The 23,751-nt window shown below is 42.9% G+C and overlaps 1 protein-coding gene across 4 annotated transcripts in view; it reads left to right on the top strand.

Annotated features, from left to right (window-relative positions):
- LOC119176655 (endonuclease/exonuclease/phosphatase family domain-containing protein 1) overlaps positions 1 to 23,751 on the top strand; it is an 80,842-nt gene that overhangs the window by 42,336 nt on the left and 14,755 nt on the right. For all 4 annotated transcript variants that reach the window (XM_037428013.2, XM_075877912.1, XM_075877914.1 and 1 more), the window contains exon 9: positions 6,191 to 6,301. In XM_037428013.2, the coding sequence (XP_037283910.1) occupies positions 6,191 to 6,301 (111 nt within the window). The remainder of the gene's footprint in view (positions 1 to 6,190; positions 6,302 to 23,751) is intronic.

Raw genomic sequence — 23,751 nt, 5'->3', positions numbered from 1 at the left:
GCAGTTTGTATGTACTTCTATGAGACGGCGCCATCTATTGTACTGTTTGAGAGATACTGCCTTCCTTTTTTATTTCCCCGTCTCTTCTTATTCGATTATGCCACACGCAGGACAAAGTTAGACTAAGAGAAGCTTTGCCTTTAAAAAAATTAAACAAAATTATGGTGGTGATGAAGACTAAGCTCGAAATAAGACTAACTGTATTTAGTCTACCCTTTCATACACTTGCAAGCATGAGCTTTGTTATCCAACAGTTTTCACCGCGTGGAACTGTCTAAACTCTTTTTTTCCTTCAGGTCAGGAGACCTAAATTTATCATGGCATGTAGTGAAGCTTTTTGTTAATACAGATCTGTGGCATATCAACTTACTAGAATGCTTGTTATTTGTAAAATGATGTGTCATCTTACAGCTTCATTGGCTTCTTATAAGATATTTCATGTAACTTGTATTGATTAATTTGCCTAGTGTATTCTTTCAGTTATTTATGGTTTAAAGTTTTTGTAAAACTTTATTGCTTTCTTAGCACTGCTGCACATTGAAATTCCAGTTTCAATTATACTAGTACCCTGTACCATGTTTTTTACATTCATTAGAGCATATAGGTATTTCCTTGTAACTGAATGCAGCTGGGCCGGCACAGGCAGTGGAACTACCTCACCCTCTTCCCTAATTTCACCATCATGTCGTGCTCACCTTTATTTTCTAGGGAGCAGCATTAGTACTGGGCATTTTGGATGCAGATTTATACTTGTGGGTGTTTCAAAAAATGGTGTTCGAAATTATAAACATCTGGAAAATGTGATGTTTGCTCATTGCCTTCAGAATTACAGTAGACTCTCACTAAACCGAGATCTGTTAAATGGAACTACTACTTAAATGGAAGAATTGCCTCTGCGACATTTGTTTTCAGGCTTGTGTTCTGCACCGATGTTCACTTCTCAGTAAACACAACTCCTGTTAAATGGTATATATTTTCCCTGCTAAAGAAGTACAGTACAGAGTGTACTGTACTTCTTTAGCAGCAGGCAACTTAAGATGATTAAATAGATCATTTGAGATAGTAGTTAAGAAAGTTAACATAATTGACTTTTAGATTAGTTGAGTTGGACAGTTATGTCAAATAGGGAAATTGAAGTTCTTCATATGAAGAGTTTGATTCCCTCATTAATTATAACAATAAATAATGTAACTTTCTTAACTACTGTCCCAAATGTTTTTTTTAACCATATTAAGACACCTGCCACTAAAGAAGTAATTCTGAAGGCAGTCAGCTTATATTGCATTTTCCTGAATTTTGAGGATTTTCAACACATTTCTTGAAATACGGAGTATATCCCCTTCAAGCGCAGTGTGTACAATGTATGCGTCAACTGTAGAGGCTTGTCATTTACTATATGTTTCTTCAGTTGGCTTGAAACACAGCGTGAACCTTTGTACACACTATCTCAGTATAAAACTAGTGCCCATTTGACTTCATTGTGCTGCATATTACTGCAGAGTATTACTTTGCTGAAGACACTACCAGTTTGACGAGCCATTCGGGGTGCCCCATTCTGAGAGGAGCATTGCCCGTGCATATTGAGCCTGGGAATTGATTACATTTAAGTAAAGTGGAACATGTCTGACATGAAGACACAAAATTTTGAAGGCAATATAAGTTGAATAGATTTTTGTCAACACATATGCATCATCTACGAAATATCAATGGATAACATAGCCTAGAACGTATTTAAAGTAAATTTTAAAGGGCGTGTCGCACTACAATGCTCGAAACATGTTTTCGATTTTTGTGTAAACAACCAACCGCTACCTGTGTCACAACTTTGTGAGGGCAGCCATGATCCTTGCGAGTGGTATCTCCTAGCAGACATTTTCTATGGAAAGAGGGGACAAACTTGCACAAACATGCAAGGGCTGATGTTCTTGCCTTGACAGGGAATTTTCTGAGGGTTAAGCACATTTCCAATGTCTCAAAGGAGATTATCCCCTGTAGCAGTGATGGCTACATTTGTGTATGTAACTTGTTTGTGCTAGTTGTGTCAACTGGTGACCTAAAGAGAGCAAGATACATTGTTTATTAAATGAATTGAACCTTCTCCATAGTCAATATTACTTGACTTAACCTCTGTGGTGCATATGACTGTACCTAATCACTTGCATGAAGGCACTACGATGTTCGACAGGTCGTTTGACGTGCCTCATTTCAAAACCAAAGTTGAAAGTACTACTTTTATTTTCTTGAAATGAAAAGCAAGCAAAAGCAAATCGCAGACACATTCGGATTCTGTGACTGCATTATTTTTATGTCAAAATGAAACATGACTGACTGCAGGATGATGAAGTTTTGGTTACATCTCAAGTAAATTAATTGCTGAAAATGACACAAACCAGCACATCACTTTATTTCTTGGAATGTGACATTGAGTACCTTGGAATTATGTTATGTGAATCTGACACGTCATCTGCCATGGTGGATCAGGGGCTAAAGTGCTTGCTGTTGACACCAAGGTCATGGGCTTGATCCTGGCCCGGCTGTCGCATTTTGATAGGAGTTAAAGGTAGAGGCCCGTGTAATGTGCGATGTTAGTGCTTGCTAAAGAACACCAGATGGTCGAAATTTCCGGAGCTCTTCACTACGGCAGCTCTCATAGTCATATTGTGATTTCGGGACGTAAAACTTCAGATTTTATTGTAATGAATTTGACACATTTATAGGCACTGCATCATAATTTGCATGTAGTAGTAGTAGTAGTAGTACTTTTATTTACAGTAAGCCGGATATAGAGCTCACTGCAGGGGCAAAGGGCTAAAGGCGAACAGCCTGACAAAGGCCCTTGTCCCTCCGCAGTCCGTGACAGTGCAAAGCTTAGACATCAGCACTGACAAACAATATATATTCAATACATTGGTTTCAAGCAACCTGCAATTGTAAACACAATATTCAAACATAAATAGCATAAGAAGTTTACATAACACATTTTAAGAATTAGAGGTCACTCTCGTAAAAATTCACAACTAAACGATATCAATGAAACAACTCAAAAACAGACACAAAATGCATGCGGATACAATGAATTGCGCTGTATACACTCGTATAATTGACATAGAAGTTTATGAACAATTTAAGCATTTGCAGAGGCATGAGACTCCATTACGTAGTTTCGATAGTGTAGACCGGTGGTTATGAATAAGTTCTTTATTTGTTTCTTGAAAGTCACACTACTAGCCCTAAAGTTCAATTGATCTGCAAGGGCATTTAAAACCTGAGGTACCTGGTAAGCAATACTTTGTTTTCCATACTTGGTTCTTGTTCTAGGAGCTCGTTTCTTTTGTTCTCGCAGACTGTAGTGTGGTCTTTCGGTGCAACTTTCTTCATATAGCTTAGTCTTTTGTATTAACTGAAACAATTTAAAATGATATAATTGATCAATTCTGAGTATGGAATGTTTAATGAATAGTGGAGCAGTGCGCAAGTCTTGTAGATTCCCCCTGTATTTTTCAAAGCAGTGCAATATTTTCTTTTGTATAGTTATTAACTTATGGTAATTCCCTTGTGATGTCGTTCCCCAGACTAACATCCCATAACTTACTTTAGAATGGAAGAGTGCATAGTACATACTTATTTTTAACCTCAATGGGATTAAGTGCATTGTTCTAAAAAACAACCAACTATTCGCGCTAATGCGGTGATCAGATGATTTACATGTGTGTTCCAGTTTAATTCCTCCTGAAACCATACACCAAGAAACTTTTGTTCCCTAACATGTGCGATGAAATTTCCTTCGAATTTTACAGCTATGTTACTAATAGGTTTGTTTATAGGTCGGAATATCATATAGGTTGTTTTTTTTTGCATTCAAGCGCAGTCCATTTTGCCTTAACCAATTTGAAAGATTGCTTAGGTAATTATTTACACTGACCTCAAGTTATAATAAATTGTCTGATGAAAAGAAAACATTCGTATTGTCAGCGTACAGTATAAGTTCAGGAGAATGAGGTATATCGACAATATCATTTATATAGGCAAGGAACAATAATGGCCCCAGTATAGACCCTTGGGGGACTCCTTGGTTCAATTTTATCTTTGCAGAAATAGTGTTATTCATTTGTACATATTGATAACGATCTTCTAGGTAGCTTTTAAACAGTTGTAATGCAACTCCATGCACCCCATAACTTGATAATTTATGAATCAATGATTTGAATTGTATGGAGTCAAATGCCTTTTGAAGATCGAGGAAGAGCCCAAGAGTATATTTTTTGTTTTCCATATTTTCGATTATCTTATCTTTGATATACAGTAGAGCTTGTTCTGTTGATTTATTTTTTTGAAAACCATACTGACTTTTTGTTATTATTTGGTGCTTATCAAAAAAAGATGCAAGTCTATCATAAATAACCCCTTCAAATATTTTTGATATTGTTGGAAGCACGGGTATAGGTCGATATTTCGCTAAAGTATTGATATCACCACCTTTATGCACTGCAGTGACTTTTGCCACTTTTAACTGCTCTGGAAATACATCGTTAGTGAGGGTGAGGTTGATAATATAGGCCAAGACATTAGATATCAATGGTAACACCATTTAAACTCAACAGAACGTATCTCATCAATCCCTGATGCAACATTGTTTTTAAGTTTTCTGATTAATCTTTCTACTTCAACCGGATCTGTGGGTGCGAGAAAAATAGAATACGGCAAAGGAGACTTATCAGGAGTTGGAGCATTATCTCGCTTTTCATCCGTTAAAATAAAGGAACCCGCATTCATGAAATGTTCATTCATAACATTGGCCAACCTTTCACCACTGAAAATCTGACCATTAATTGTTAGGTCCTGTGTCCTATTACAACCCTTATTTCTGTTCGTAAGCCCATTTATGACCTCCCATAGCTTCCTCTGGTCATTGTAAATGCTTTCAAATAATTTTTCATAGTAGTTCTGTTTAGCCTTCCGTATTTCTGAATTTAAAACGTTTCTGTATTTCTTGTACTCAGCTAAGGCGTCTGTGTTCCGCGAACGGATGAAATCATGATACAATTTATTCTTTATTTTTATGCGCCGGTAAAGATCACGATTTATCCAAGGCTTTCTGCATTTCTTATTTCTGCCACGTGAGCGCTTCTAAAGTGGAAATGCCGCATCATAGCTAGCACTCAATAACGTCATGAATGTGTTATAAGCATCATCAGGATTTTCTTGTCTATAAACAGTGTTCCAATCTATGTTCTGAACTAGCTGAAAAAAATGTTCCCGAGTTTTGCTGTTTTTAATTCGGTGGAAAGATGTCTCTGTTTTCTGACCAATTTGAGAAGTAACTCGTGCAAGAAAGAAGATGGGCATATGATCACTTATGTCATACGCAAATACCCCGGATTTTATATTCTGTGAACTTAAATTTGAGGCGCATATATCAAGGAGCGTAGCACTTGTTGATGTAATCCTAGTAGGTGAACGTATAAAATTTGTACTTCCATATGTAAGTAAGAGCATTTCAAAATCTTTGGCATAAGGATCATTGGAACAGAGGTCAATGTTTATGTCACCCATGACTATGCAAGGAGTATTCCCGCGAACAGTGGATAACACAACATTAAGAAACTCAATAAATTTCTTTTTGTGGCCATGTGGTGGCCTATATACACCATGTGAAGGAGTTATATAGCAGCATCCAGGAAGCCTTCGTTAAAAAGTGTTGTCAACGTGGTGCTCATGTGCATGTGGTTTGTGGGGTCACGTAGCCAGCTATCTTTACCTGAAAACCACTCTGGGTTCCGCTGTACGTGGTGCTCTCTGAAATCAACACTGCGACTGGGGGCTATAAAAATATCTCCAAATTACTAATCATTGTGTGCTCAAGCAAACGAGCTTTACAGCTGTGATAAGTAGGTCATTAGCTACCTATTGCAATAGAAAAAATAAAACGCAAAACATTTGGGTCAGTGCTTGGTTGAAAATAAATAGATATTTAATTATACACTAATTAAGACTTCTGAAAAGTGCACACACCAGCATATTACCACTTTCTATTTCTTGCAGCAGAGTATCAAGCACCTTGAAATAAAGTTGCATATATTTCACATATTTATGGACAGACCATTAAAATTTTCATTTAAAGGGGGTATTGTACCATCTGCTAATATATGAAGCATTGGGATCAAAAGCATTTATGGTGTGCGTTTTTCAGCTGTACGCATGCTTTCGGATATGGGATTTCATCTGTTATGGCCAAGCAAGTTAAAGCCACATGACACAACACAGATCTGGTGCTCCAGCAAGCTGCGCAAGTTCTGCACAGGTATGGCAGAGAATATCTGGTTTGCATCTACTACATTCTGTCCTGCTGATGCATGTCACTTGCTTTAGGAGAACCTGTTGCAAGAATGATGCATATTGTTAATTGTTAAACCTTGATATAACTTACTTTATCAGTTAAATGCATATATTTATTGGAAAGGAAAGCCTAAGCGGTTAACTAAAACTGCTGTGTTTCCACAATTTATGCTGAAGAAAGCTGTAATCGATTTGCTGAAAAAAAAAAGACTAATTATTAGCAAGAATAATACAAAATAACAGATGGTTTTGCAGTGTATAAAAGTGTTCGTGGTGAGTGCAGTGCTACTGCAACTGCTCTTGGATTTAAGCGAGTTGCCAATTTTTCTAAGCTGCTCTCACTTAGGCCCAGTGCCACTACCTTGTCTATCAAACCACATCAGTGTTCTCTGATAAAGGCAAGTTATGAATCTTCTTTTAAACAATGCATAATGGCAACAGTTATTAGTGATGAAGAACCACATCAATTAGTTTTTTGGTGTGACGCGCATGCCACCGCAGGAAATGTGGTGGCTGTGAACAATGTGTCATAATTCTGATTTAAGCGCAACTGTACCGGCGTCTGACCAGCTTTGATACTGTGTTCATTTAGCTTTGGTCAGAGCAGCTGCTTTGGTCGTAGCATTCTTTCTTCTGTTACTCTGGGCAACAACTAAGGTTATGCTGATTAGCTATGTTAAAGGCATTTAAAACAACATGCTAGCACTTGTGAACAAAGCTCGCATACAGAGGCCAAAAATTCTTTCTTTTATTTGTTTTTATCATGGTTAGCGTGTTGTTTCAATTTTCATGTCGGTTCCTGACCAAACGGTTTTTTTGTCCAACTATCGATTTTATAAGCAATGGTGGTGGAACAGACATGAAAGCCTTTCTTACCACTGATCATTGCACTGCATTAGACCTGTGTTTTTTTAAATCTTGCTTGTGTAGTAGAGCCACTGTGAAGAAAAATTTATTACCATGGCATCAATCCATTAATGTAATCGCCATGCAGCTCTGAAGATCACGGAAACTTTTATATTTTCTTGTTATTGAAGTAGGTTTTTCTAACTGCTTTTTTAGTATTTCAACATTTTTGCTACCTCTACTGTGTAAAAAAAAGATCCATTGGCAGCTGGGCTTTGCATAAAGTATTGAATTTTATTGTAGTGAAGCAAAATGCATTTTCACTTCATTCTCGAGCATAGACTGCTTGAAACAATAGGTTTTTGGCATTTTGTCCATCTGCACTACAAGCGGTATTGCGCAATAACCAGCTCAAAATTATTTGAAGCCTGTGCAAGTACAAAATATGTAGCCAAAGCAGCCCCCATGTATCTGAGAATGAATGAAATAACTTTATTACGAGATCCGGCTAGTTGCTGGTCCAGGTCAGACCTGGCCTCCCTGGCCTGCTGGATAGCCCAGGTTTTGTTTTCTAAATTGGAGCTGAGCAGCATTGTATGCCATCGCTCCCAGGGAGGTTCTGGGAAGTCTGTTTGCTTCTTGGGACGTCCCCAGAGCATGTGGCTAAGGCATAACTAGGCATACCCACTCATGAGTACACTCACTCACACTCACTCATACTCATTTAAACGTGGTGAGTGTGAGTATGAGCAAGTGTTCATGATTGGGAGTAGGAGTGAGTATGAACATGAGTGAGTGTGAGTAGAAGTGAGTATGGACATGAGCGAGTACTCATGAGTGTGAGTAGCATTGAGCACGGTGTCGCAATGAATGTTTTTTGTTCCAGTTTTCGTTTCGTTCCACGGACAAAAGTTTCAGTTAGTTTCTGTTTCGGAATGAAGAAAAAAATATTTCTTAACGGTTTGTAATGGTTTATCAATAATAAAAACTTACAAATACTTACTATTCAAAGTATTTACTCAAGAATAAAAAGTAAACTAACAAACAAAAATGTGTTAATAAGTGTTGGGTTTTACGTCAGAAAGCCACAATATGATTATGAAGGAAGCCACAAGAAATTTTCAAGCAAGGCTACGACAAAAAGAAACTTGATATTTAGTTTTCCAGAAGTTTCAATCCCAAAGTTTTGTGAAGAGGATGCATACGATTTCAGAAGTAGCAGTTCATCGAGTGTACTTTCCGATAAGTGAGACTGCTGCTCTGACAAAACAAATTTCAATGCCGAAAATGCCTTCTTCACGCTGACTTGTGTGGCTGGCACACCAAGGGCCACTTGTGCTAACATGTATAGCTCCAGCTGCCGCTCCTCGTACTCGTCCCGAAATGTCATCACATTCGTGATTCTTGGAATGTGCGGCTCCTCGTCCAGCATTTCCAGTCAGCGTGCGATGTCCGCTGATCCTGGCTCACTTGTTAAATGCGATCGAGCACCAACTACAGCTTTGTTCGTTTTCGAAAATGCTTCGACAGTATCTTCTGGTTCCTCTGAAGTTGGCACAGTGGTGCTCTCTGGAATGCAGCTTCTACACTGATTCTGTTGAAGGCCTGTGTTGCGCTTCCAGGTTTTGCACAGGTGCATTCTCTCTCTATATTTTTGATCGGGTTATAGTGGTTAATTTTCTCAAGAGTGAATTAGAAATTTGTAGAGCAGGCTGAATGCTTTGTGTCAAGAGTGCGAGCATGATCTCAGAAGGAGCCCGTCATCTGATATGCGCGACCGCTGTTCTGATCAAGCAAAAAGCAGACTGCAGCGCCGATAATGCTTTTTTCACGAGGGCCTGTGTAAGAGATACACAAAAGTCTACTTGTAATGATACAAACAGCTCTGGTTGTGACTTCTTTAGCTTTCCGCAAGATTTCATGATCTTTACTTTGGGATATCTGTCCGAGATGCTTATTCTGTACGCTGAGTTATGTCTTGATGCTCACACTGCATGACCTCGGTTTTTCTATTTCTCCAAGTGTTCCCGTGAACCAAATGGCGATAAAAAATATTTCGTCGGAACGAAATAATAATTAACGTTCCGGTCAAAAATATTGTTTTTTTTTTTTTCGTTTTCGATTTTCGTTTCGTTTGTACACTCTGGCAGTGAGTACAGCCGACGTGCAATTTCTCGGAAGCCCGAAATTATGGATATGCCTGATTTCCCGGACTCATCTATGGCTCCGTCAAGTTCCTCTTAGAGTCACTGTATTAAAAAGTCCAATATTCCAGACGTTTATAGCTTTTGCCATCCGATTTTCCGGATTTTTTACTGCTAACCGCAGCCTCGAAATCACTATCAACGCTGCCATTTTGATTGTTCTCGTACCCTCAAACCCACCGCGCCGTGGCTGCCATACTCTCGAAACCACAATGCCGCCATCTAGCGCACACCACTCCGTTGCTAGCCGTAGCTTAGTCAAACCTGTGGCCATGGCCATACCACAGCCGCATGGTTCTGTGCAGCCTGTGCTCTTGTCCTCCGACAGCAGAAAAAGCTGCGCTGTTGATCTATGGTCTGCCGTCGGCATACTTGCAGACTCGTCGAAGGCGGTTACGCAACAGACCCTACAAAACTGTTTTCTCCACGCGAGCTTCCTACTGAATGCCGAGGTCTCGCCCGGAGTGGACAGCATGTGCGACGAACTTTTACTCGCAGACATGGCCTTCGCTGATCTGCACGCTGCCGGTGTTTCGATTACAGCCGGGATAACCTTTGAGGGCTTTGCCGACGCTGACGAATACCTCGAGCTGTGTGCACAATTGACCGATGAAATGATTCAAGTTACTTTCCACGACTCTGACACCGATATAGAAGAGGCAGCGCCTACACAGCCAATGAGCTTGGAGTTGACACCAGCACAGACACTGTTATCGGGTTCACCATCGGTGTACAGCAACAGCATGATGTTAGCTGAAATTAAGGAAGACATCATCGTGGGCGAGTGGAATGCCGTGAAAACAAAATTAGCTGCTTTGGCGTGTCCCCCCCCCCCCTGCCTAAGTTTTTACAAATGCAGTAGCACCGGCCACATCGGATTTTTTTTCCATCTTTCTTTTTTTTTTTTAAATGTAAACGGCTCTTTTCAGAGCCCCTAAACAATGCATTTGCTGAATCGCAATGAGAATCCTGTACTCCTGCCGTGATTCTCTCCATCAGCAAAAAATACCTATTAAAAAAGTGTGTTTTCGCTTGCATTTGTTTTTCTGGATTGCCCGATTTTCTGGATGTTTTCCCCATCCCTTGAGGGTCCAGGATATCGGACCCAAACTGTATGAATGTACTCGAGTGAGTACTCCAAGTGGGAGTAGGACTGAGTATGAATGTGAGGTGGTTTCGATCACATGACATATGGCAAAGTTAGTATGATATTGTCACGGGGTCGGGACGTGGATGAAGGAAGCAGACTCCAAGTCGAAGAAGAAACTGTTTATTCGGGCCGAACTCGTGGCCATGCAAAAGGAAAGTAATACACTGGCACTGATAACGGCGCACAGAGCGTCGGCTGTTGACCAACTGACCAGCAGCAAAGCGTGTCAGCATTTATACACTAGCCATCAAACATTCTAGTGTTACCGCTAGCCGCGACCTAGATTCCAGAATAACCTCAAATGCTCATGAGGTGGGCGTAATCTCAACAAAATGATCTACTGCAGTCCTGAAGCTTCCTGAACACTGTAGACGTGGTTTGCGCTGAGAATCGTGTACAGCGTAACGGGGTGATAAGAAAATTTGAGGAAGGAACATCGCATTACCCCCTCTAAAACGGCATCGTCCCAGTGCTTTAACAGAAGATGAAAGTGCAATAATAATGCAAGAAAGTACAAATAATAAAGTATGATACAATAATAACAACAACAAAATACACTCTTTCAATTCGTTAACGTTCATGAAACGGCTTGAGTCGTGCGACATCGACGAATTCAGGTCGCTATCGGCGCCGTTGAGAGTTTGTAATGCTATCAGGGACAACCTCATAGTCGAGTAGACCCAGACGTCGCACTACTCTGTATGGTCCGAAGTACCGTCATAGAAGTTTTTCACTGAGTCCACGTCGGCATATCGGCATCTATACCCAGACACGTTCACCGGGCTGGTATTCCATAAAGCATTGCCGAAGACTGTAGCGGTGGCGGTCGGTCGTCTGCTGATTCGTGATGCACAGGCTGGCCAGTTGACGAGCTTCTTTACCGCGCTGAAGATAGAGGGTGACATCGAGGTTTTCTTCGTCAGCGACATTGGGCAGCATTGCTTCGAGCGTCGTTGCCAGGTTCCTTCCGTAGGCCAACTTGTACGGTTGCATCTGCGTCATCTCCTGCACGGCCATGTTGTATGAGAAGGCCACGGACGGAAGGATGGCATCCCATGTCTTGTGTTTGACGTCGACGTACATGGCCAGCATGTCGGCGATTGTCCTGTTTAGCCGCTCAGTGAGACCATTTGTCTGTGGGTGGTAGGCAGTGGTGCGGCAGTGGCTTGGCTGGCTATGTATCAAAATCGCTCGAGTCAAATCAGCAGTAAAAACCGTACCTCTGTCTGTGATGACAACCTCTGGGGCGCCATGATGAAGGATGATGTTCTCAACGAAGAACTTAGCTATTTCTTCGGCGCTATCTTTGGGTAAGGCCTTTGTTTCGGCGTAGTGGGTGAGATAGTCAGTAGCTACGTCAATCCATTTGTTTCCCGAATTCGACGTCGTGAACGGCCCCAGTAGGTCCATCCCGATTTTTTCACTAACACCTCTGGTGACGCCCATGGACACTTTGAAGGCTGGATAATGTTGTCGCGGAGCATTTCGTCGACTTGTTTCTTTATGGCCTCGCGTTCTCGTGTCGAAAACTGCACGGACTCTGACAAAGTAACCTGGAATTTTCTTCTATTACGATTCGATGTTTTGCGACAGGAGTCTGTTGAATTCTTGATGAAGAAGAAAAGCAGTTCTTGTATTTCAGGAGCAGGTTTTCGAGCTGCTCTTGTTTATGCGTCGGAAGGCTCGGATTAACATCGAAAGCTGGTTGAAGGGTTTTAGAAGTAGATACGGCGGAATCTGTGAGGGTGAAAGCATTGCTGGCTTCCAGTATCTCTTCAATGTAGGCAACCGTCACGCCCTTGCTCACGTGCCTGTACTTGTTGCTGAAATTCGTGAACATCACTCTTGTGTTCCCTTTTGCAGTTCGGCTATTCCTCTGGCGACACAAATTTCGCAGTTGATCAACAGGTGTTGGTCGCCTTCAATGACGCCTTGCATGTCTGTTGACTCTTGAGTGCCGACGAAAATGCTGACGCTGGAGCGAAGAGGAATGGTGACTTGGTCCTCCAGCACATTTAAGGTGTGCCTTCCTGACGACGTGTGCGGCGGCAGTGCTTTTTCTGTAGATAGTGTTATCAACTTTGTTCTCAGGTCGATGACTGCACCGTGGACGCTCAAAAAGTCTGTTCCAAGAATGATATCTCTCGAGCAATGCTGCAGTATAACCAAGCTTGCGGGATAAATGCGGCTGTTAATGGTGACTCTAGCTATGCAGATCCTTGCTGGTGTCACTAGGTGATGTTTGGCTGTACGGATTTTAGGGCCTTCCCAAGCGGTCCTAGCTTTCTTCAACTTTGCGGCGAAAGTCCCACTGATGACGGAATAGTTGGCTCGGGTGTCGACGAGAGCAGTGACGCTGTGGCCGTCGATGAGAATGTCGAGGTCGCTAGTTTGTCACCTGGCGTTGCGGTTAGGTCGCGGCGTCGGGTCACAACTACGATGGTTTGCACCACTGTTTCGACGTTGCGTAATCAGGACTTCTTCTGGTCACGAAGTTTCGCCATCGGGGCTACGTTGAGGTGACGGTGGGCTCTTGAAGTTTCATCGTGGCATCGGCAGCGGCGGGGGAGTATCTTCGGCAGTTCGTCGTGCAGCAACCGCACCTCCATCGGTTGTTGCCCTTCGTTTTCTTGATACGGGCTAGGCGACCGGCCCCGGCTTGGGCCAGTGTACTGACGACGGTGCGGTGACATGCCGGGTGAAGGCGAATGGGAAGATCTTCGGGGTATCCTCTGCGTTCCGGTGACATAGTCGGGGATTTCACGTGGTCTTTCACCCCACTGTTGATGCGGTGCGTCAATGGCGAAATCACGTAGCCCCATCTGGCAGTACTGGCAGCGGCGGTAGGTGTGGCCAGCTTCCCCGCAGGGGTAGCAGAGAGGTTGGTGGTCAGGTGCGCGCCACACATTGGTTTTTCTCGGAGCATTTTGTGGCGGGCGGGCACACGGTATGGCGTCGGCAGTAAGGCGTGGCCAGTAGTACTTTTTTGTATCCTCGCGAGCGTGCGGGAAATACCAAGGTGTCCTGCCGTTGGATTATCGTGCAGGGCCTGGAGGAGTTCTGATCGCAGAGCTGAAGGCACCACAAGAAGGTACTTGGCTCGAAGCGGCGAGAATGTCTTTGTTTGGAGAAGGCCGTTTCGCAGTGAACATTACGTGAGTGCCTGTTTGAATACCTTCGGAACAACGGAGGTCCTGCCCTTGAGGTATTCGATTAGGCTCCTAAGTTCCGGATCAGCCCACTGGCATTCAGCGAAGTCGTCGGCAGTTATCGTTTCTAAAAAGCAGTTGTCATTCAGATCTTCGAGCGATGGTGGGTCGACGGGGGTCATGACAGGCAGTCGGCGTCGGAGTGTTTTCTGCCAGACTTGTAAATGACGGTAATGTCGTATTCTTGAAGTTTTGGGCTCCATCAGGCAAGGCGTGGTGGTCGCTCACAACTTTGAAGGGCCTGCCGTAGAGGTAAGGACGAAAATTTGGTGTCGCCCAGATGATGGCAAGGCACTTCTTTTCTGTGGTGGAATAATTGCTTTCTGCCTTGGTTAGTGATGGGCTAGCGTAACTGATAACCCCTTTTTTGCCCGTCAGTTTTTTGCACAAAGACAGCGCCGAGTCCTACGGTGCTTGCGTCAATGTGCACTTTTGTTCCGGCATTTCCGTCGAAATGCGAGAGTATCGGAGGCAGCTGCAGGCGTCGTTTTAGTTCCCCAAATGCTTCCTCCTATGGGGTTCCCCACTTGAACTCAATGTCAGTCCTCGTAAGGTTAGTGAGTGGCTCGGCGATGCGGGCAAAGTTTCTGACAAAGCGCCTGTAAAAGGAGCACAGGTCGAGGAATCGACGCACGGCCTTCTTGTCGGTGGGTGGCAGAAATGCAGCAATGGAGTCTGTCTTTTGCGGATCAGGTGTTACTCTGGTCTTTCTTATTATGTGGCCCAAGTATAAAAGTTCTTCGTACGCAAAGTGTCACTTTTCTGGCTATAGGGTGAGTCTGAAAGTCTTGATGGCTTGAAGTACAGCTTCAAAGCGCGAAATTTGAAGAAAAGCGAAGTTTGAAGAAAACACGACGACATCGTCCAAGAAAACGAGACAAGTCTGACACTTCAGTCTTGTCAGCACTGTGTCCACAACGCGTTGAAAAGTCGCAGGTGCGGAGCAAAGACGAAAGGGCATGGCCTTGAACTGGAAAAGGCCGTCTGGTGTTATAAACGCAGTCTTTTCTCGGTCTCTCTCATCTACTTCTATCAGCCAATAGCCTGTGTTGAGGTCCATCGATGAAGAATATTTGTCTTTGGGAGTCAATCAAGGGCGTCATCTATTCGGGGGAGAGGTTATACGTCCTTCTTCGTTATCTGGTTGAGTCGGCGATAGTCAACACAAAAGGGTAGTGTTCCATTCTTTTTACTGCTTCGTTCATGTACTGGACACCCCCATCTGCATGACTGCATGGCAAACATAAGTGACAGACCCTAAAGTGGAAACTTCTGTCTCTTCGCTCTTTCTGTCTCATCTTTTTTTCTCTTGGTCAACCTTGCGCCACGTATTTCAGCCTAATATGTACCAACTAGCCCAACATAACGTACTATTGAGCACAAGTACCTTGGAGTATGGGTAAATGAGGCAAATCGATATATGGAGGTGCAGGAAAAAAACATCGGCAGCAAAGGGAAAGAGGAATTCTGCAATAATGAAGCACTGGGCGTTATGTGCGTATAATAGGTACGAAGTGTTTTGAGGTCTGTGGAAGAAGAAGGCATAATGGTTCAAGGGCTTACATTTGGGAACTCAGTGGTGTGCATGAAGTCAGAGGTGCAATCAGGAATGGATGTAAATCAAAGGACTGTGGGACGTCTCGCGTTGGGCGCTCACGGGAAGACAACAAATGAGACTGTAAAGGGGGAATATGGGATAGACAGGCTTCGAAGTAAGAGAAGCTCAGAGCGAAATGAGGTTTGAAGAGAGGCTTAAGAAAATGATGGAGAGTAGGTGGGCAGGGAAGGTTTTCAGGTACTTGTGTAGGAAAAGCGTGGACACAAAGTGGAGAAAAAGAACTGGGAGGCTCACAAGTAAATACACGGCTCACTAGTCAATACACAATCACAAGTAAATACACAAGTAAATACACGAGCGATTCATCAACAACCTTTGCAGGACCAAGCAATTAAGCCTTCAAACACGATGTCATTGAGCGAGTGCTCTGTGCGTGGCAATTGAACAGCCGCACTTCTATGACATTAAATGTAAAGTGACGGCGCGTATTCTTTATGTATGTTACCGGTAAAACTCGCATTTGCTGCAGCAGTCGTGTCTTCTTGGAGCTGTTGAAAAATCTGGACGCTTTCACCTACATTTGTATATAGTATTCGGATTTCGATTGACGTCAAGTTTGTCGGGTGGCTTTAAATTTACTAGGAGGTCAGTATGAAGACCCTAGCTTTATGGCTCCCCTGGTGAGTCAATGGCACCTTTGTAATGTGCAGTGTTAGGTTTCGTAGGAGTTTCACTTTTGCCGAGGTTTTCATCGTAAGTTAAAAACACAGTATTGTAAGTGCAAGTAGGTCTTGAATTTTTTTATACAGCTTCTTTGAAAGCATAATGATGCACACACAAAAAGGTATTTTATGGCCACTTGACTACGCATGTTCATGTTTCCTGCAGCGTATGTTTCATTTCAGATAATATCCATGCCTGATTATGCAGCGTTTTCACTGATTCGATTGTCGCTTTGGTTGTTTTGACAGCTCGCTTGGTCTTCGTCATATTACACAATACCCACTAAAATCGAGCATGTTTTCGGTTACACGGATTTATTCCTAATAACCGGGTCTAATTTTGCAAAATCATGGAAAATTTTATTGCTGCCTTAGTTTTTTTTTCAACTCGTTTTCGTAGCGGCAGCTATATATGCTCAGGCACATGCAAGGGGGTGATTCCGCAAGAGATCGACATAGGTCCAAAAGTTGATATTTTAAATTCGATTGAGTATTTTGTGCTTTGTGCACATACCACCCAGTAGCCAGAAAGTGAACCTTGTTTTTTATTAACTGCCTAATTTAGGAGGAAAGTATTGAACTTATTCTGTAGTAAGGGACCAATTTTGACCCTTGTCATTTTCGAATGTTAAGGACGATATAAAAACACAAATACTAATATTAAGAATACGATATTTTTAAAAATGAATGTATGCATAATGAAGAGTGAAGCAGCATGGTTTGAAGCCTGTGGGCTGAAGCAAACTTTTTTTTTAATGTATGAAGAGGTGACATTTTTTTAAAGTTGCTATATTTGAGTTCCTTTTTTTTTCTCATAGGTAAACCAGTCAGTGTTTCATAACTTGGTGACCTATTACAACATAATGTTTACAATATTGCCTGCTAGTACCGTTGCTGTACCTCAAATAAATATTTTAATAAATGACCTCAGACTTTCAATTTTGGCAACAGTTAAGCCTATTAAAAATTAATATTGTAAAGCCCTGTGTACTTATATACCCTCTGTAGGTATATAAGTGGAGGTAAGATGCAGCTTTTATAGACATTCCTCTTGAGGGATACTGGCAATCTACCATTCATGATTTGAGGATGCTTGCTGAATATGCTCTGTCCCAGTCTTATTCTTCGAGTGACTTCAGTCTCGTGGTTCGACTCCGCAGTTACTATCTGTCCTAAGTAGACGTAATATTTTTCAATTTAAAGTGCCCTGTTACCTACCTGAAAGCGCTCTTCTCTTCCGAGGTGGTTGTACCTTACTTTCATTTTTGACAGATTAATTTGGCAGAATCCAAAATAATGCAAGTCGGTGAAGGGGAGACAGAAAGTTGGGTGGGCAGATGACATTATGAAGTTTGGGAGTATAAAGTGTCAGCAGCAAGCACAAGACCAAGTTGACTGTCAGCAGGGGACAGGCCTTTGTCCTTCAGGCTACTGCTGCTGCTGCCTATGATGATGATGATGATGAGATGTATGTATGAAATTAAGTGAGTGTGTATGAGCTTGGGAAGGCATGAGTATAAATGTGAGTGAGTTTTTATGCGTGTGAGTACGTGTGAGTGTTATCGTGAGTGCCTACGACTCCATGACTGTGAGTAGGCTTGAGTATGAACATGAGTGAATACTCATGAGTGTGAGTGGGTGTGAGTGTGAACGTGAGTGAGTGCCTTCGAGTGTGAGTAGTGATGAGTATGAACGTGAGTAAGGACCAATGAGTATGAGTAGGTGTGAGTATGAACGTGAGTTAGTGTTTATGGGTGTGAGTAGTCAAGAGTATGAACGAGAGTGAGTACTCATGAGTGAAAAATTAGTCATGAGTATAAACTAGAAAGAGTACTCAGGAGTGTGAGTAGTCATGGGTATGAACGTGAGTTTGTGTGAGTATGAACGTGAGTGAGGGCCTATGAGTGTGAGGTGATGTGAGTATGAACGTGAGTGAGTACACATGAGTGTGAGTATGAACGTGAGTGAGGGCCTATGAGTGTGAGGTGGTGTGAGTATGAAGTGAGTGAGTGCTTATGGGTGTGAGTAGTCAAGAGTATAAATGAGAGCGAGTACTCATGAGTGAAAAATTAGTCATGAGTATAAACTAGAGTGAGTACTCACGAGTGTGAGTAGTCATGGGTATGAACGTGAGTGAGGGCCTAGGAGTGTGCGTTGGTGTGAGTATGAACATGAGTGAGTACACATGAGTGTGAGTAGTCGTGAGTATGAACGTGAGTGAGGGCCTATGAGTGAGAGGTGGTGTGAGTATGAAGTGAGTGAGTGCCTACGAATATGAGTAGTTGTGAGTATGAATGTGAGTGAGTACTCATGAGTGTGAGTAGACATTAGTATAAATGTGAGTTAGGGCATATGAGTGTGAGTAGCCGTGAGTAGGAACATGAGTGAGTGCGAAGGCTGAAAAAATTGTGGTGAGTGAGTATCAGGAAGTAGTCTCTCAAGGTTCTGAGCTATGGGCTTAAGAAGGCTGCTTCTACTTTACAGGCTTTATATATCAAGTCTGGGTAGATTGCTGGAAACATTCTGCTTAGCTGAACAGGACTGGGAAAAGAATGACTTTGTAATTTGCGCCAGTCTGTCACCTGTTTTAGATCTAATTTTGGGTGAGGTGGACGGAAAATCCGCTTCAAGTCACGATGATACCTGGTATGTTCTGCATAGCTGGAGGTTCTGTCAAGACAGGTTCGATTTCAGAAGCAGCATCCCCCGACGAGGCTACTCCTTGGGCTGCGCGGCGGGTTAAATCTCGCGACAGTGCATGAACCATCTGGTTCAGGTTGTAGGTCGCGGTGTTTGTGTGTGCCGGGAACCAGATTAGATATTTATGTTCCTCTGAACCCATCAGTTCCTGGCTCCCCGCTAGAATTTTTAGGGCACTTTGCGAAATGCGTCCGCACGCAAAATTTCTAATCGCGACCTGTGTGTTGCTCAGAATAAAGCTGTTTTGTGGAAGTCAGAGCCATGGCAATGGCCACCTCTTTAGCTTCCTCAATTCATGTCATAAAGACAGTACAAGCATTAACGCAGTTTCCAGTCACATATACAACCGCTGAAGCATGCGCTCTTTTCTTGTAGTATGGGCTCGCATCTACGAACAGAGACTTTTCACTAGTTCCGTGGGAGCAGCGCTTTTGCTCTGTGGCCTCTGTGCTCTGCATTCGTGGTCTATCACAATTTTGCGGGTTTATCACAATTTTGGAGCAGGTATGGGTGGGAATGTCGAATTTCTCGCTGTGCTGGACGTGGTATGTGATGCCCAATTTTGCTAATATGTTCCTGCCTGTTTTCGTTACTAACAGCCTTTCTAATTGTGAGACGTGCTGTTATTCGGCAATCTCCTCTAGCATGTTGTGAGCACCTAGCTTCAGGAGTAGCTCTATACTTGCATATTCTGGAATGCCTAAGGCTTGTTTGTACACTTTCCTGATCAGGGCGTTAATTTTGTTGCTCTTCGCGATGTACCAATTTTGGAAAGCCGCTACATATGCAACATTACAAATGCCTGTATTAGGCGCATGATGCTTGCCTCACCAATGCCTCGGTGTCTGCTTGTAACCCTGTGCACTAACCTCATAGCGTTAGCGACCTTGGTTTATAGCTTATGGACGGTTTTCCCATTTATTCCCTTGGACTCAATGATCAATCCGAGGACTCGTATAATCTGAACTATAGGTATGATTTTGCCATCGGCCATGCTGACTCTAATCTCTTCGTACTCGCAACTACCTGCGTACTATTTTGGCGGCCTGCCTCTAAGCATGGTTCTATAGAGAAGGAGCTCCAATTTTTTTTGCGAACATCGAACGCCCCTACCTTCTAGATATCTTTCCATCATGGCTACGGCTTCTTGAAGCCCCTGCTCTATGTAGCCCTCACTACCAATGGTTATCCAGATGGTAATATCATCTGCATAGATGGAGTGATGGACTCCCGGAATTTTGTCAAGTTCGTTCGGTAGACCTACCATTATCAAATTAAAAAGCATTGGCGAAATCATGGAGCTCTGTGGTGTTCCAGTGCTGCCCAATTCATAGAGGTCTGATTTAACATCACCGATGGTGATCCTCATTTTCCTGCTGGACAGGAAGTTTTTTGTGGCATAGTTGTACGCTCTCTCTCCCATGTTTAGACTAGAAATTCGAGCTAGAGCCCCACTGTGTGCAGCGTTATCACAGGCTTTTTTGAGATCCAGTCTAAGAATGACCCGGGTAGATCTGGATATGGTCAAGTACTTAGTGCTCAAGTTGCAGCATGGCGTCCTGTGTGGACAAGTACTATCTAAAGCCTAGCAATGTATATGGGTAGTGGCCGCCATCATCTAGGTAGTCGTTTACTCTATGAAGAAAAGCGTTCTCCATTAGCTTTACCACACACGACGTGATTGAGATTGGCCTGAGGTTCATTTTGTTGATTGGTTTGCCTGGTTTAGAAATTAAGATTCTTGTGGCTTCTTTCCATGACTCGGGTATCTCGTCTCTGATTCAGCACTCATTTATATACTCGGTTAAGTATTCTATAGAGTCCTCGGCCAGGTTTCGGAGCATGTGGTTCATTACATCGTCCGGCCCCGGTTTTGATTGAAGATTTAATTCATGAAATACCGCTCTTATCTCCGCCGTGGTGAATTTCTGGTCTAGCATTGGATTGGCATCTCCCAAGTAATCTGGGTGTCGTACAGGTGGGTTCTGTGCAACGTATAGAGCCTTTAGATCCTTGATTAACTGCTCTTCGTTTCTCTTGTGATTGTGCGTTAATTTGCAAATGGTGTGCCTCTGTTCCGTTTTGTTATTTGTTGGGTCCAAAAGGAACCAAAGCAACTTCCACGTTTGGGAATCTCCGAGCTGCCTGCCCATGTCTCTACAGATCTCTTCCCATTGTTGCTCGTTTAGTTGCCTGCAATAAGCCTGAATGTCCCTGTTAAGTTGCATGATCTTTTTTCGTAATCCTCGTCGGTATCTCTGCTTCCTCCATCTCGCTTGAAGTGATTCTTTCGCCTGCCATAGGTGTATAAGCTTACTGTTTAGCCTGTCGATGGGAAGGTCCGTCTGCACTTCCTGCGTGGGCTGCCGGGCGCTCCTTGGTACGTTTTCACACCAGCTGTTTATGTCCGATGTGGACAGGGAAGATGACTGTCAACAAGCCGTTTTGTTCGATTGAATGACCGAGTTGCATCGTTCTCGCACGGTATGGTCGTCACGAGAATGCTATGGTCACTACCCAGATCGACGAAAGTGTTATGCCACGTTGTTCCCGAGGCATTTTTAGTCATAGTGAGATCGGCGTTGTGTCCTTTTGGGCACTCATACCTAAGCGCGTGTGTGCACTGGGCTCAATGATTAACGTTAAGTTTTCGTTTTGTATGCTTTGCCATAGATATCTATCCTTAGGTGAGGTGAAGCCGTTGCCCCAAGCTTTGTGTGGAGCGTTGAAGTCTCTGGCCACTAAAAGTGGAGCATCTCCCGTCACCACAACAGCTTTCCTGAAGAGATTATTGAATTTTCGCCGCCGATTCGATGGGTTGCTATATACCAGTGATCCCACTCCCGTGCCCACTGCATCAAAGTGTGCCAAGTCAAATTTACTGCGCCATCCTGATAATATCAACTGAAATTGCACCAAACTGCGCCAAAGTCGCATTTGGGAGAGTCTATCACCGGCAAGCCACGCGGGCGCATCAATACATGTGCACCTTGCTCTCGGGGCCACCAAAGTCACAATCACGTACCTATTTTATTATGCTGAATAAACAGTGTGTGCGTCCACCTCTCGCTTTCCAGGGTCAATAGCTGAAGGTTAAAAAAAATGGACATCATGGCATCGCATTTATTGCTTCATTTTGACGGGAGGGGTGGAGGGGAAGCTGCTGTGTTGCTTGAAGTCGCTGGCGCACGTGCAGTCTTGTGGCATAATGAGAGAGTTCGTGAACTTTATGTGTTACTAACATGTGCTGTGCGTTAAGATAGCTGACAGCACGAAAGATTTGGACACTAGAGTGATCATTGTCCCTTTAGCCCCTCTGCTTGCGCACTTCTGCCCGCGTGTAAAGCACGATACATCGGGAGATTTTATGGATTGGGACATTACACAAAACATGATGGCCAGTGAAGTGGCTGGGGGGGGGGGGGGGGGGGGCACATCGAGAATGTGCCCCTCCCCACCTCTGAAATATTTTTTACCATGGCATATATAGCGCGAAATGACCTTTTGGATGTAACCCCTCCCCCCAATTTTTTAAATTTCTGGTTACACCCGCAACAATAGCAAAAATCAATCGAGGTGGTCCGTATAATTTCTATCCCATCAAAAACAATATGAATCTTGCCTTCGAGTTGTTGTAAGCATATGCATAAGGTACCCTGTAAGATTTTTTTTTATGCACTGGTTTCTAAAGGACATAGTAGGGGATTTTCGGAGTATAGGCAGAATTCCCTAGCCACAAAAAAATATTGCTGCAAAAGTAAAATGAAGTTTGTTAAATTGTGTAGTTTTAGAACAGAGATGAGTGCCGGAGGAGGTTGGCTTTCTGAGACTAGCTGAATGACGTCATAATACGCCCAGCAGTCTGATCAGTCATGAAGAAAAAGAACCCTTTTTATTCTTGAGGTCATATTAGGGAAATGCACTTGAGACTATGTGAGTCCCTAGTATTGTACGTCACAGCGTTTGTCTACCATATCTGCTGATAACCACATAGGTGTATTTATATTTTTCTTTCATGAAGTACAATTTTATTCAACCAGTATTTTATTGATTTGCTACAGAAATAATAACTGAACAAGTTTTTCTAGAATGTTCAACAGCATGACACCATTATTCTTGCATCCTAAACTTAAATAGGGAGTGCTTCTAAGATGATTAATTCCATGAAATTCGCAATGAATCTAAATATTTCTTGCTCTTCACAAGAACCTCAGAAAAATTTTTCTGCTCCAATGTGCTCCAAGTATGAAAACTTCGCTGTTCCAAAAATTGCTCCAAATCGGAAGACCTTGGTGGCATCACTGTATATACGTTTAATATAAAAATACTTGTCGCCCTTGAACTTTGAGGAATGACTTCTGTCATTATGTGATCATGTTCTACACCAAGGTAATGGGTTTTAATCGTTTGTTCTCTGAGAATTAGTGTCATGAGAATTCTATCATTATTGCACCGTCCCGTCCGGTGCCTTTGGATTGGTAGCTTGCCAGCTTGGCAAGGCCATGCATTTCCTGAAGCAAAAGAACCTCTAGTTTATTGCCGTGCTTAATATATTGTTGGAGAACGTATTTTTTGGTCCCGTATTTCCTACAGTTCCATTGCCAGATTTTAAACTGTCCCTTACCTAGTCTGCCCATATCTTGAGTCACGTGTGACGGAGGCATAAAAGTAGCTTGCTGTAGAATAACTATTGGTGCTGCCGTGGTTGGATTATCTGAGGAGTGCTGTTGCTGTTGCTGCAAAGTGGTACCATACGCGTTGTTGTCATTTCACTATTGGTACATAGTTCCATTGTTTTGACTCTGGTGCCGAGTGCTACAATGTCGATGGATTCCTTAGTCTGGGCCTCGACTAACTAGTATTTGATCTATCTTCCTTTGCTGTTCAATATCGTTTGCCTTGGCGGCGGCAGCAGATTTACGGCTGCCGGCGAGACTGGCTGCATAGCGTTTAGTGCCACATTTCGTGTCGGGGATGCCGGCTTGGCCTTGTGCCTCTCCGTGTAGCACCATGCGCAAAAAAGTGG

Source organism: Rhipicephalus microplus, chromosome X, assembly GCF_043290135.1.
Source record: "Rhipicephalus microplus isolate Deutch F79 chromosome X, USDA_Rmic, whole genome shotgun sequence".
Lineage (NCBI taxonomy): Eukaryota > Metazoa > Arthropoda > Arachnida > Ixodida > Ixodidae > Rhipicephalus > Rhipicephalus microplus.
The sequence above is the reverse complement of the archived record's forward strand: the minus strand, read 5'-3'. Positions and strand labels throughout refer to the sequence as shown.